General features: G+C 49.5%; 1 protein-coding gene across 1 annotated transcript in view; it reads left to right on the top strand.

Moving 5' to 3' along the window:
• The first annotated feature begins 709 nt into the window (after positions 1-709).
• Positions 710-14,471, top strand: part of LOC139234792 (calsenilin-like) — a 133,222-nt gene continuing 119,460 nt past the window's right edge. Inside the window, exons 1-2 of the mRNA XM_070865482.1 lie at positions 710-745; positions 4,937-5,105. Coding sequence (XP_070721583.1) covers positions 740-745; positions 4,937-5,105 — 175 coding nt within the window. The 5' untranslated portion in view covers positions 710-739. The remainder of the gene's footprint in view (positions 746-4,936; positions 5,106-14,471) is intronic.

Here is a 14,471-nt window from a genome sequence, read left to right on the forward strand (position 1 = left end):
GTGGCGGGCAACGGGCGGCTAAGTCCTTACCGTCGACGGCGACCGGGATCCTGGCCTCCCGCTAAATTCAGTTGGGCGCTGGCGGTGGCAAGGCGTCCCGCCGCGCGCTCGGCCGCCACCCACGTGGTGACATCGTCGAGCGTGCCACGCCCCCTTGCCGCCCGCGGCTGCGAGATTCGGTGAGCGCGGTGACCTGACCGGCACGCGTCCGTACAGCCGGGGAAAGGTGGCGGGTCATCGGGGTCCCGGGGCGGGGGGATCAAGGTCATTGGTTATGGTTATAATTTCTGCGGTTTTTTTTTAATGGGACCGGTGGGGAAGGATGGGGGTTTGGTGAGGGAGAGTGTCGGTAACTTTTTTTTTAACCCGCATGCCGGCAGCCGACCGTTTGGGAAATTCGGTCGGCCCCCTGAGATGCTGCCCCCTTTGGTGCCCGAGGGTGAGTCAGCGACGCCACTTTGAGCTCCGCTCTCTCACCTTTTGGGCGGCAGAACTGAATTTTGCCCAGTTTGAGGGCCTGGCGTTAAAAACCAGCGCTCAGCCGGTGTCACCGCCTCATAAACGGCCGGACCGGATTCCGACCCCTGTGATTCTATCCCCGAGTGTCGCTCTCTCATAATTCAGTGCTCAAACTGTGAGGCAGAATGGTGAGTCATAGGCTGTGCCTGGCTGCTGATATTCTGAGCTCGCTGCTGCCTGGGATTGCTGTGAACTGGACGCCAGGATCCAGCTTGTCTGCATGCAGGTAACAGTGGCAGCTTTATCCTGAACCGTTGCCATTGCTTTAATGTTTGTGTAACATACGGTTGAACCTAGCTTATTTTCAGCACCTTGCGCTTCTGATTATCGGTGTTCTCGTGCTTCAGTCATTTCTTTCCTCGCAAGCTGCTGATGTTTGTGCTTTCAGGATCTGTTCTAAATATAGGTTTACTCCCAGCAGGGAAATCTGCCCGTGCTTTTATTCATGTTTTTGGTGCCGAGATGGATATTCTTTCACATCCAAAGGACGGCTGTCCCTCCCCACCATTCTTTCTCTCTCTCTCGCTCTCTCTCGCAGTGTCTCCGCACATAATTCTCTGTCCTGTCGGATGCGTGCTCTGCCTCTCTATCTCCAAGTCTGTCTGCTTGTCTCTCTCTCTCTCTCTCTCTCTGTCTGTCTGTCTCCAGCAATGCCCCTGTCTAGCCGCACGGTTGCACATCAGTCTGAGGCTCCCGCGCAGGCCACTTGCCGGGTTCCCGCTGCAAAGAAAATCGCGCACGGGCGAAGGTTTGACTGGGCCACGCTGCCCCTTTAAGGGGCGCCCTTAAAGGGCCGGTGCACCCCCGCGCCACCCCACCCCCCCCAAAACAAATTCGAGCGAACATTGCGCGCAGGTCTTTCTCATTCATTGCTTCTTTCATCTGAAAATTTTTGTGCCAATTGCCCTTGGCATCTGGCCGTAGATAGCGATAATGCAATAAGATAGATTTTCCACTCTGTGCGTAGTTGGCCAGTATGCACCTTGCCATAAAATGAAAGAATCGTCACAGTTGCTGGGAACAACAACAATAACAATGTGAATTTATATAGCGCCTTTAACATCGTAAAATGTCCCGAGGCGCTTATCAAACAAAATTTGCCACCGCGCCACATGAGGAGATATTAGGGCGGATAATCAAAAGCTTGGTCAAAGAGGTCGGTTTTAAGGAGCGTCTTAAAGGAGGAGAGAGAGGCGGAGAGGTTTAGGGAGGGAGTTCCAGAGCTTGGGGCCCAGGCAACAGAAGGCACGGCCACCGATGGTGGGGTGAAGGAAATCAGGTGTGCTCAAAACGCCCGAATTGGAGGAACGCAGAGACCGCGGAGGATTCTAGCGCTAGAGGAGGTTACAGAGAGACGGAGGTCGAGGTCATGGAGGGATTTGGACACAACCATGGCCCAGAAATTGTGTGCCTTCGACCGCAATCATTTCTACGAAAGTACTCGGTGGTCCCGGAGGTTTGGCGATTTGAGGTCCTGGGGCTCTACGCAAAGGCCAGCGTAGGGGCCCACCTATCCCAGGGTCGTACGGGTTTTGTACGGATCTCTGGATCACGTGGGTCGCCCAACCAATCAGAGTAGGGGGATCCTCATTCACAATTATAGTAATTCCGTATGTACGGAGCTGCCGTGAGTAAGAATGGGAATACACAGAAACACTGAAAATAAATTTAAACAACACGTTTCATATTTAAAATGAATTAAAATGCAATCGAACTGAATATTTTATGCAAAAAATTATTTTTTGGAATTTTTTAAATATATGTTTTAACAGGGCTAAAAATAAACTTACCTTAATGGGCAGGGTTTTAATATATAAATGTGTGATGACATTTTATTTTACATTTAAAAAAAAACTGTTACGCTGGTCAAGGCTTTTACCACTTTAAGAATTTGTAGGACATTCGCTGGGCAGGAGTTGGGCAAATAGCCTAATCTCCACCGCGGAGGTCCGTTTCCTTTACAAACGTGTGATCTGGCAAAAGCCGGGTTTCGGTGCTTTCGACAACTAACTCATCCCTTACAATATGTGCATCTAACTCATCCCTTACAATATGTGCATCTAACTCATCCCTTACAATATGTGCATCTAACTCATCCCTTAACAGCTGCAACTCTTGCTTTCATTGGAAGGTTGGTAAGGTTGTGCTTGAAATTGTTAACATAGAAACATAGAAACATAGAAAATAGGTGCAGGAGTAGGCCATTCAGCCCTTCTAGCCTGCACCGCCATTCAATGAGTTCATGGCTGAACATGAAACTTCAGTACCCCCTTCCTGCTTTCTCGCCATAACCCTTGATCCCCCGAGTAGTAAGGACTTCATCTAACTCCCTTTTGAATATATTTAGTGAATTGGCCTCAACAACTTTCTGTGGTAGAGAATTCCACAGGTTCACCACTCTCTGGGTGAAGAAGTTTCTCCTCATCTCGGTCCTAAATGGCTTACCCCTTATCCTTAGACTGTGACCCCTGGTTCTGGACTTTCTTAACATTGGGAACATTCTTCCTGCATCTAACCTGTCTAAACCCGTCAGAATTTTAAACGTTTCTATGAGGTCCCCTCTCATTCTTCTGAACTCCAGTGACTACAAGCCCAGTTGATCCAGTCTTTCTTGATAGGTCAGTCCCGCCATCCCGGGAATCAGTCTGGTGAATCTTCGCTGCACTCCCTCAATAGCAAGAATGTCCTTCCTCAAGTTAGGAGACCAAAACTGTACACAATACTCCAGGTGTGGCCTCACCAAGGCCCTGTACAACTGTAGCAACACCTCCCTGCCCCTGTATTCAAATCCCCTCGCTATGAAGGCCAACATGCCATTTGCTTTCTTAACCGCCTGCTGTACCTGCATGCTAACCTTCAATGACTGATGTACCATGACACCCAGGTCTCGTTGCACCTTCCCTTTTCCTAATCTGTCACCATTCAGATAATAGTCTGTCTCTCTGTTTTTACCACCAAAGTGGATAACCTCACATTTATCCACATTATACTTCATCTGCCATGCATTTGCCCACTCACCTAACCTATCCAAGTCACTCTGCAGCCTAATAGCATCCTCCTCGCAGCTCACACTGCCACCCAACTTAGTGTCATCCGCAAATTTGGAGATACTGCATTTAATCCCCTCGTCTAAATCATTAATGTACAGTGTAAACAGCTGGGGCCCCAGCACAGAACCTTGCGGCACCCCACTAGTCACTGCCTGCCATTCTGAAAAGTACCCGTTTACTCCTACTCTTTGCTTCCTGTCTGACAACCAGTTCTCAATCCACGTCAGCACACTACCTCCCAAACCCGCGACCTCTACCACCTAGAAGGACAAGGGCAGCAGGCGCATGGGAACACCACCACCTCCACGTTCCCCTCCCAGTCACACACCATCCTGACTTGGAAATATATCGGCCGTTCCTCCATCGTCGCTGGGTCACAATCCTGGAACTCCCTCCCTAACAGCACTGTGGGAGCACCTTCACCACACGGACTGCAGCGGTTCAAGAAGGCGGCTCACCACCACCTTCTCAAGGGGCAATTAGGGATGGGCAATAAATGCCGGCCCTGCCAGCGACGCCCACATCCCAGGAACGAATATAAAAACTGCAGCTAGGTATCCTTAATACTGCGATCTTGAAGTTCACGGCGTGAATACTATTATGAAGAGTTGTGGGAGAGCTGTGGCAATGCCTGCCAATATATACTGGAGCCAGTTTTAGGATTCATTACACCTCGGAATTAGGTATGTGTTGAATTGTAAAAATGGGTGGGACTATTCTCATTACCACTCGGCTTGCTTCTTGTGCAAGTTTCTGGTGGAGCTTGAAATAAGTGTCAGGAGAAAAATGAGTGCGACAAGTAAATTAACCGTCTGGTGAGATAAGAAAGTTATACAGTATAGCACCTTTCATGACCTCTTGTCCTTTTTGAAATGTTGTCACTGGTAGGAAACATGGCAGCCAATTTACACACAGCAAGCTCCCACAAATAGCAGAGGGATAATGACCAAATAATCTGTGTTTAGTGATACTGATTGGCCAGGACACTGGGGGTAACTCCCCTGCTTGTCTTCGAATGGTGCCATGGGATCTTTTACGTCCACCTGGGAGAGCAGGCGGGGCCTCGGTTTAACGTCTCATCCGAAAGACGGCCCCTCCGACAGTGCGGCGCTCCCTCAGCACTGCACTGGAGTGTCAGCCTAGATTGTGTGTTCAAGTCTCTGGAGTGGGGCCGTGTGAACCCACGACCTTCTGACTCAGAGGATAGAGTGTGCTACTCACTGAGCTGCAGCTGACACATGATCTTAGCCGCTGAGAACAGACTGACACCGGTACATGAGCATCAGCGCTATTGTATGCAGGAGCCATGCAGTGAGCTCTCAGGTTGCATTGATGTGAACTGTTTGTGTTTGTGTTGCTGCTCCCAGGACACGACTGATTCTGAAGGCAGCCAGCCTGTAAATTCTGACCCGATGGCAGAGCCAGTGCTGGTGAAGACGACAGCAAACTGGCAAAAGCCACATCTCTCCAGGAAGGCACTGATGAAATGCTGGCTGTTAAAATGGATTCTGAGTCGTGGGGTTCCACAGGGAGCAGGTAAGAATTCTATCTGTGCAACAGCCGAGCATGAAAGACAGTCACAAATTAAGGAGTATTGACATACGAGACTAATGCACATTTTGTCTGTTGTTAAGAAGGAATTTTGTGGAGAGACAGCGGAAGCTGAGATTTTAAGCGGCTGAGAATAGAACTCGGGAAAATAAAATGGGCAGCAATATCCATTTTTAGTAATTTTTCTTACCAAAATGTAATACATCATATTTCTCTGTGGTGAACTTCATTTGCCAATTATATGCCCATTCTGCAAGTTTATTAATGTCCTCCTGTAATTTGTTGTAGTCCTTCTCAGTATTTATTGGCAATGGACAAACAATGATGTAGAATAGCAATGGGTAACATTTAAAACGCTGTTCAACAGGGTCCGCGACTAATTGGGTAGTGTAATATTTGCACATGTGAGTATGCTCACAGGTTTGTAGAGCTGTTGAGCCAGGGTGTCCCTGGAGATGGAGCACGCGGTGTCTACCGATACGCTCGTGGCCTTCCGCGAGAGATGGGCGCCGGAGGGACTGGAGTGCATCATCACCCACGGCAACCAAATTTTAATTTTAATTAAGTTTAATTTGTTTAATGTGTCAGTTTTAGTGCCCCCCCCCCACACATTTAATAAGGCGGCACTTGATTTATGGTTTCAACTTAAAATAGTTGTAGAGCTGTTGCATTGGGAGTGGCTTAGCCAGTCACGTGATGTTCACAAGACTCAATAAAACCCCAGCCAGTTGGGTCTAGGTCATCCATGATGAGGTATGCAGTTGTGAAGCTAGTGGATGGACTGGTAATGTCATCATCATCATCATAGGCAGTCCCTTGAAATCGAGGAACATAAGAACATAAGAAATAGGAACAGGAGCAGGCCATACGGCTCCTCGAGCCTGCTCCACCATTCAATAAGATCATGGCTGATCCGATCATGAACTCAGCTCCACTTCCCCGCCCGCTCCCCATAATCCCTCGTCCCCTTCGCGTTTAAGAAACTGTCTATTTCTGTCTTAAATTTATTCAATGTCCCAGCTTCCACAGCTCTCTGAAGCAGCAAACTCCACAAATTTACAACCCTCTGAGAGAAGACTTGCTTCCACTCCAAAAGTGAGTTCTCGGGTGGCTGAACAGTCCAATACGGGAATTACAGTCTCTGTCGCAGGTGGGGCAGACAGTGGTTGGAGGAAAGGGAGGGTGGGACAGGTTTGTCACACGCTCCTTCCGCTGTCTGCGCTTGTTTTCTGCATGCTCTCGGCGACGAGACTCGAGGTGCTCAGCTGGTAATGTGTCGTGTGATTGTTAAACCTTTGCTAATAAACCAACTAGTTCTTAATAGCAATGTGTTGCTATGAATTCTTAAGCAAAGAACCCATGAAGCAAATATATTACAGATCGCTGTTTCACAAGGATGAAGGCCTGAATGGCCTCCTGTGTGCTGTATGATTCTAACAATGCACTGATGTTCCATCACAGATGAGTTCAAGAGACCATTAGAGATGCCATGTATTCAACTATCATTGTGACCCATGTATAAGCTGACCTAAGTTGCACACCTTGAGAACACTGACCACAAGGGGTGCACTTGTGGGAAACACTCCTAACCTGGACTTTCAGGTATAAAAGGGGAAGCTCCACCCACCTTCATCACTTGAGGTTTTGGTAATAAAGGTAACTGGTCACAGAGTGACCTTCTCTCAAGAATGGGCCTCGTGTGCATTTATACTGTATAGAAAGGACTTATCAAGATATGCTTCAGCAGAATGAGGGATTAAGGGTGGCGATGAGAAGGTGGGTGGAGGGGATTAAAATATGAAAGAAAGGCAGGCTTAATCTCATTTTTCAGTTCTTAAAAATTCCTATCAACTGTAAAAGCGTTGGAAGCTTAAAACCAGTATAATTCATATTTGCTTTCAGGGCTTGAGCTCTCTAGTTAAATTATTTGTTGTGAAGTTTTGCAAAGTGATTATTTGTGTCATCGATTTTCACCACTGCTGCATGGTGTGTGATGTCAGGGAGCCAGCTGTGGCCCAGACAGCACCAGATCAGTCGCTGTCTGTTCTTGCATCAACTTTCATGTCGCGCTTTGAGTTTCCAGATAAAAGGCGAAACAGCACATGAAAGGCAAAGATGTTGCTGCAGTAACCTTAACTTGAAAGGAAGAGAGTGGGGAGGAACGTTTAACCCTGTCACTACGGGTTCCGCAGGGCTCAGTACAAGGTCCCTTGCTTTTTGTGATATACATCAATGATCTAGACTTGGGCCCCCCCGACCTGTGTGAGATCACCACCACAGGTCGGGGCTATAAATAGAGCTGGACAGCCGGGCCCTGGAACATCGTGGGCGGAGGTGCGGCGAATGAGGGTACGGGGCCCAGAAGAGCCGAGGGCCCAGGGGCAGCACGGGCCCAGCCCACACTGCGATATGTGTGCCCACTAGGTCCGTGCAGCAGAGCAGATCTCCAATCGTTCTGGGTAACCCTTGCCACTGGACCAAGACCTAGCTCTGTCAAGCCCGTGTGGTGGTTGGTGTGCAACGGTCACCCCACATAGAAACATAGAAACATAGAAAATAGGTGCAGGAGTAGGCCATTCGGCCCTTCGAGCCTGCACCGCCATTCAATGAGTTCATGGCTGAACATGCAACTTCAGTACCCCATTCCTGCTTTCTCGCCATACCCCTTGATCCCCCTAGTAGTAAGGACTACATCTAACTCCTTTTTGAATATATTTAGTGAATTGGCCTCAACAACACGTTAAAAAATCTACGCACAGGCATCTTCCACCCCCTCAACTGGAGTTCAGGATCTGGAACATCGGGTCCTTCATTGAAACACCTGTGAACTCTTGTGGAAGCAAGTCATCCTCGTTCGAGGGACTGTCTATGATGCTGATACTTGAATATAGCGGGTATGATTAAGAAGTTTGCAGATGATACTAAAATAGGCCATGGGGTTGATAATGAAGAAGAAAGCTGTAGACTGCAGGAAGATATCAATCAACTGGTCAGGTGGGCAGAACAGTGGCAAATGGAATTTTACCCGGAGAAGTGTGAGGTAATGCATTCGGGGAGGGCTAACAAGGAAAGGGAATACACAATAAATGGTAGGATACTGAGAAGTGTAGAGGAAGAGAGGGACCTTGGAGTGCATGTCCACAGATCCCTGAAAGTAGCAGGCCAGGTAGATAAGGTGGTTAAGAAGGCATACGGAATGTTTGCCTTTATTAGCCGAGGCATGGAATACAAGAGCAGGGGGGGTTATGCTTGAACTGGTTCAACCACAGCTGGAGTACTGCGTGCAGTTCTGGTCACCACATTAAGGAAAGACGTGATTGCACTGGAGAGGGTACAGAGGAGATTTACGAGGATGTTGCCGGGTGTGGAGAATCTAAGCTATGAGAAAAGATTGGATAGGCTGGGGTTGTTTTCATTGGAACAGAGGAGGCTGAGGTTGAGACCTCATTATGAGGGGCCTAGATATAGTGGATAGGAAAGACCTATTTCCCTTAGCAGAAGGGTCAACAACCAGGGGACATAAATTTAAAGTAATTTGTAGGAGGTTTAGTGGGGATTTGAGGGGAAGTTTCTTCACCCAGAGGGTGGTGGGGGTCTGGAACTCACGGCCTGAAAGGGTGGTAGAGGCAGAAACCCTCACCACATTTAAAAAGTACTTGGATGTGCACTTGAAGTGCGGTAACCCACAGGGCTACGGACCTGGAGCTGGAAAGTGGGATTAGGCTGGGTAGCTTTTGGTCGGCCGGAGCGGACATGATGGGCCGAAATGATCTCCTTCCGTTCTGTAAATTTCTATAATTCTACTGAACCGACAATTACCACCAACAGTGATGGGCAGGGTGAACATTCCTCATGTCACGGGGAAGTGCCTTTATTAACTGGGAACAGTCGGGGAATGGATCAGGCATGTGACATTGTGATCAAAGTTAATAAAATACATTTAAAAATTGGGTGTCAGTAATGGCGCACAACAACGAAAGATTTAACTGTTAGTAACGGGATGGGCACAACAACTAAATTATAGCCCAAGGCGCTTCACAGCAGCGTAATCAAACAAAATTTGACACCAAGCCACATGAGGAGATATTAATACAGGTGAGGTAGGTTTTAAGGAGCATCTTAAAGGAGGAGAGAGGTACAGAACTGGAGTGTTTTAGGGAGGGAGTTCCAGAGCTTGGGGCCCAGGCAGCTGAAGGCACGGCCACCGATGATTGAGCGATTATAATCAGGGATGCTTGAGGGCAGAATTGGAGGAACACAGAGATCTCGGGGTGGGGGGGGGGGTTATTGGGCTGGGGAGGTGATTGGAGAGATAGGGAGGGGCGAGGCCATGGAGCGATTTGAAATCAAAGATGAGAATGTTAAATTTGAGGCATTGTTGGACTGGGAGCCAATGTAGGTCAGCGAGCACAGGGGTGATGGATGAACGAGACTTGGTGTGAGTTAGGACACGGGCTGCTGAGCTTTGGAGGGTAGACTGTGGGAGGCCAGCCAGGAGTGTGTTGGAATAGTCAGGTCTAGAGGTAACAAAGGCATGGATGAGGGCTTCAGCAGCAGATGAGCTGAGGCAGGGGCAGAGTCGGGCGATGTTACAGAGGTGGAACTAGGCGGTCTTAGTTATGATCGGAAGCTAATCTCAGGGTCAAGTACAACACCAAGGTTGCGAACACTCTGGTCCAGCCTCTGACAGTTGCCAGGGAGAGGTATGGAGTCAGTGGCTAGGGAACGCAGTTTGTGACGGGGACCGAAGACAATGGCTTCGGTCTTCCCAATATTCAATTGGAGACAATTTCTGCTCATCCAGAACTGGATGTGGGACGAGCAGTCTGACAATTTAGAGCCCGTGGAGGGGTCGAGAGAAGTGGTGGTGAGGTGGAGCTGGGTGTCGTCAGCGTACATGTGGAAACTGACGCTGTGTTTTGGGATGATGTCGCTGAGGGGCAACATGTAGATGAGAAATAGGAGGGGGCCAAGGATAGACCCTTGGGGTACACCAGGGGTAATGGTGTAGGTGAGAAGCCGCTGGCTACGATTAGATAGATCAGATCCATGCAAATAACATACACACCTAGGGGAGATCAACATTGGGTAATTGCCCCTCAGTAACAGGCTGGGCATCAAGAAAGAAAGACTTGCATTTATATCACACCTTTCAGGACGTCCCAAAACACTTTACAGCCAATGAAGTACTTTTGGAGTGTCGTCGCTGTTGTAATGTGGGAAACGCAGCAGCCAATTTGCTCACAGCAAGCTCCCACAAACAGCAATGTGATAATGATCAGATAATCTGTTTTTTTATTATGTTGATTGAGGGATAAATATTGACCCCAGGGCACCAGAGATAAGTCCCCTGCTCTTCTTCAAAATAGTACCATGGGATCTTTTTGTCTACCTGAGAGAGCAGACTGTTTAACATCTCATCCCAAAGATGGCACCTCTGACAGTGCGGCACTCCCTCAGCACTGCACTGCAGTGTCAGCCTAGATTTTTATGCTTAAGTTGCTGGAGTGGGACTTGAACCCACAACCTTCTGACTCAGAGGCGAGTGCATTATCCACTGAGTCACAGCTGACACCAGATCATTAGCTGTCAATAAGATGATGGAGAAAATTGGCATTGGATCAATATTTTATCACATGCTCAGAACATGGTGCAGTGCTGAAATGTAGTCCTTGAGACACAGACAGACCCCACAGCCGAATTGTGCACAGCCAGGGTTCCTACACGGAAAAATAGGTGACTGACCAGCTAATCTGTTCTGATGGTGTTGTTTGAAAGAAAGAAAGATTTATATAGCGCCTTTCACGACCACCAGATGTCTCAAAGCGCTTTACAGCCAATGAAGTACATTTGGAGTGTAGTCACTGTTGCAATGTGGGAAACACAGCAACCAATTTGCACACAGCAAGCTCCCACAAACAGCAATGTGATACTGACCAGATAATCTGTTTATGTTATGTTGATTGAGGGATAAATATTGGCCTCATGCGCAGGAATGCTGGATAATAAGCTGTCAATGATTTTTCATTTTCCTTACACTTATCCGTGACATACTGTTGGACAGAGTTCACGTTAAAAGTGCTGTTGTAAATAACAGGTCATTGTCATTCTGAGTCAGAAGGTCGTGTGTTCAAGTCCCACTCCAGGAACTTGAACACAAAAATAAAACTAGGGCAGTGCTGAGGGAGTGCTGCACTGTCGGAGGGGCAGTACTGAGGGAGCGCTGCACTGTCGGAGGGGCAGTGCTGAGGGAGCGCTGCACTGTCGGAAGGGCAGTGCTGAGGGAGCGCCACACTGTCGGAGGGGCAATACTGAGGGAGAGCTGCACTGTCGGAGGGCAGTGCTGAGGGAGTGCTGCACTGTCGGAGGGGCAGTGCTGAGGGAGCGCCGCACTGTCGGAGGGGCAGTGCTGAGGGAGCGCCGCACTGTCGGAGGGGCAGTGCTGAGGGAGCGCCGCACTGTCGGAGGGGCCGCACTGTCGGAGGGGCAGTGCTGAGGGAGCGCCGCACTGTCGGAGGGGCCGCACTGTCGGAGGGGCCGCACTGTCGGAGGGGCACTGCTGAGGGAGCGCCGCACTGTCGAAGGGTCAGTACTGAGGGAATGTGCACTGTAGGAGGGGCAATAATGAGGGAGTGCCGCACTGTCGGAGGTGCCGTCTTTCAGATGAGATGTTTAACCAAGGCCCTGTCTGCTCTCTCAGGTGGGTGTAAAAGATCGCATGGCACTATTTCGAAGAAGAGCAGGGGAGTTATCCCCGGTGTCCTGGGGCCAATATTTATCCCTCAATCAAAACAAAAACAGATTATCTGGGTCATTATCGCATTGCTGTTTGTGGGAGCTTGCTGTGCGCAAATTGGCTGCTGCGTTTCCCACATTACAACAGCGACTACACTTCAGAGAGTACTGTACAGCGCTCTGGGGCATCCAGTGGTGGTGGAAGGCGCTATATAAATGCAAGTATTTTGTTCATTTGCGGTGAGGAATGGGCAGAAACCCTGCAGCGTGGTTGGTCAGAGAGGAGCTGGGGTGGGGGGGGGGGGGGGGCAGAAGCACGTGATAATTCAGTGACGAGGCGGGTTAGCTGCAGATAAATACAGACAAAGGTCAGCTTGTCTGATTCACTTGGCAGTGACCAGCCCGGACTGAGGATCCCACTGTGCGTGGCCATGGGGGGAGTAGTCGCGATGCTTTCCCTGGAGGCTCGGCGCAGGTTCAGCTGGAGAGGGAGACGCTGTTTGTCGACCAGCGAGTTGCGGAGATTGAGCAGTGCCAGATGCCGGCACTCAGGTACAGGGGTCTGCGTGTGAGGGGGCAGGGTCCACACTCCCGGGTTACTGTCAGTGGCTCGCTCAGCACTGGCTCCTCGCACTCTCGCAATTACAATCAGCGGATCGGTCGTGAGGCGAGATTGTTGCTCGGTTAATAATATGGCCACTCTTTAGTGTGGTATTAGGAAGATGATGCTGATTAAACGGTCCTTCCCGCTTCCACACCAAAAAAAGGGATGAGTTCACAGGTGTTTCGATGAGGGACCTAATGTTCCAGATCCCGAACTACATCCTGAAGGGTGGAAGATGCCTGTGTGTGGATTTTTTTAACGTGGGGTGACCGTTGCACACCAGCCACCACACGGGCTTGACAGAGCGAGGTCTTGGTCCAGTGGCGAGGGTTAACCAGGACGACTGGAGACCTGCTCTGCTGCACGGACCGAGTGTGCACATATCGCAGTGTGGGCTGGGCCCGTGCTGCCCCTGGGCCCTCGCCCCGCTCCTCCACCCCCACCCTGCTCTCCTCTGCCGCTCGCCACTTCTCCTCCTGCACCTGGCTCCTGAATTTCTAGGCCATTGAGCCTGGTTACAATCTTTATCCCAACTAATAGGGGGGGTTAGTCCTATTCAGTGGGCTCTCACAGCCCATACATCATCATCATAGGATGTCCCTCGAAATCGAGGAAGACTTGCTTCCACTCTAAAAGTGAGTTCTCAGGTGACTGAACAGTCCAATACGGGAATTACAGTCTCTGTCACAGGTGGGACAGACAATGATTGAGGGAAGGGGAGGGTGGGACAGGTTTGCCGCACGCTTTTTCCGCTGCCTGCGCTTGGTTTCTGCATGCTCTTGGCGACGAGACTCGAGGTGCTCAGCGCCCTCCCGGATGCACTTCTCCACTTAGGGCAGTCTTTGGCCAGGGACTCCCAGGTGTCAGTGGGGATGTTGTACTTTATCAGGGAGGCTTTGAGGGTGTCCTTGTAACATTTCCTCTGCCCACCTGGGGCTCGCTTGCCGTGTAGGGGTTCCGAGTAGAGCGCTTGCTTTGGGAGTCTTGTGTCTGGCATGTGGACAATGTGACTCACCCAACGGAGCTGGTCGAGTGTGGTCAGTGCTTCGATGCTGGGAATGTTGGTCTGGTCGAGGAAGCTAATGTCGGTGTGTCTGTCCTCCCAGGGGATTTGTAGGATCTTGCAGAGACATCATTGGTGGTATTTCTCCAACGACTTGAGGTGTCTACTGTACATGGTCCATGTCTCTGAGCCATACAGGAGGGCGGGTATTACTACAGCCCTGTAGACCACGAGCTTGGTGCCAGATTTCAAGGGCCTGATCTTCGAACTCTCTTTTCCTCAACAGCCCATACAATAAGGGAGCAGGCACCCACACCCACCAGACGCAAGGATTCTATCGGATGTCAGTCTGGAATTCAGAGCCCAGAATTCAGTGCAGTTACTGTTGTAATGTGGGAAACGCGGCAGCCAACCTGCGCACAGCAAGCTCCCACAAACAGCATTGTGATAATGACCAGATAATCTGTTGAATGAGAGATAAGTATTGGCGAGGACACCCAAGAAAAAAGGAGGGAGAGAGAAAGCAGGGAATTATAGACCGGTCAGCCTGACCTCAGTAGTGGGTAAAATGATGGAATCAATTATTAAGGATGTCATAGCAGCGCATTTGGAAAATGGTGACATGATAGGTCCAAGTCAGCATGGATTTATGAAGGGGAGATCATGCTTGACAAATCTTCTGGAATTTTTTGAGGATGTTTCCAGTAAAGTGGACAAAGGAGAACCAGTTGATGTGGTATATTTGGACTTTCAGAAGGCTTTCGACAAGGTCCCACACAGGAGATTAATGTGCAAAGTTAAAGCACATGGGATTGGGGGTAGTGTGCTGACGTGGATTGAGAACTGGTTGTCAGACAGGAAGCAAAGAGTAGGAGTAAATGGGGACTTTTCAGAATAGCAGGCAGTGACTAGTGGGGTACCGCAGGGTTCTGTGCTGGGGCCCCAGCTGTTTACATTGTAGATTAATGATTTAGACGAGGGGATTAAATGTAGTATCTCCAAATTTGCG

Source organism: Pristiophorus japonicus, chromosome 22 (genome assembly GCF_044704955.1).
Source record: "Pristiophorus japonicus isolate sPriJap1 chromosome 22, sPriJap1.hap1, whole genome shotgun sequence".
NCBI classification, from domain to species: Eukaryota; Metazoa; Chordata; class Chondrichthyes; family Pristiophoridae; genus Pristiophorus; species Pristiophorus japonicus.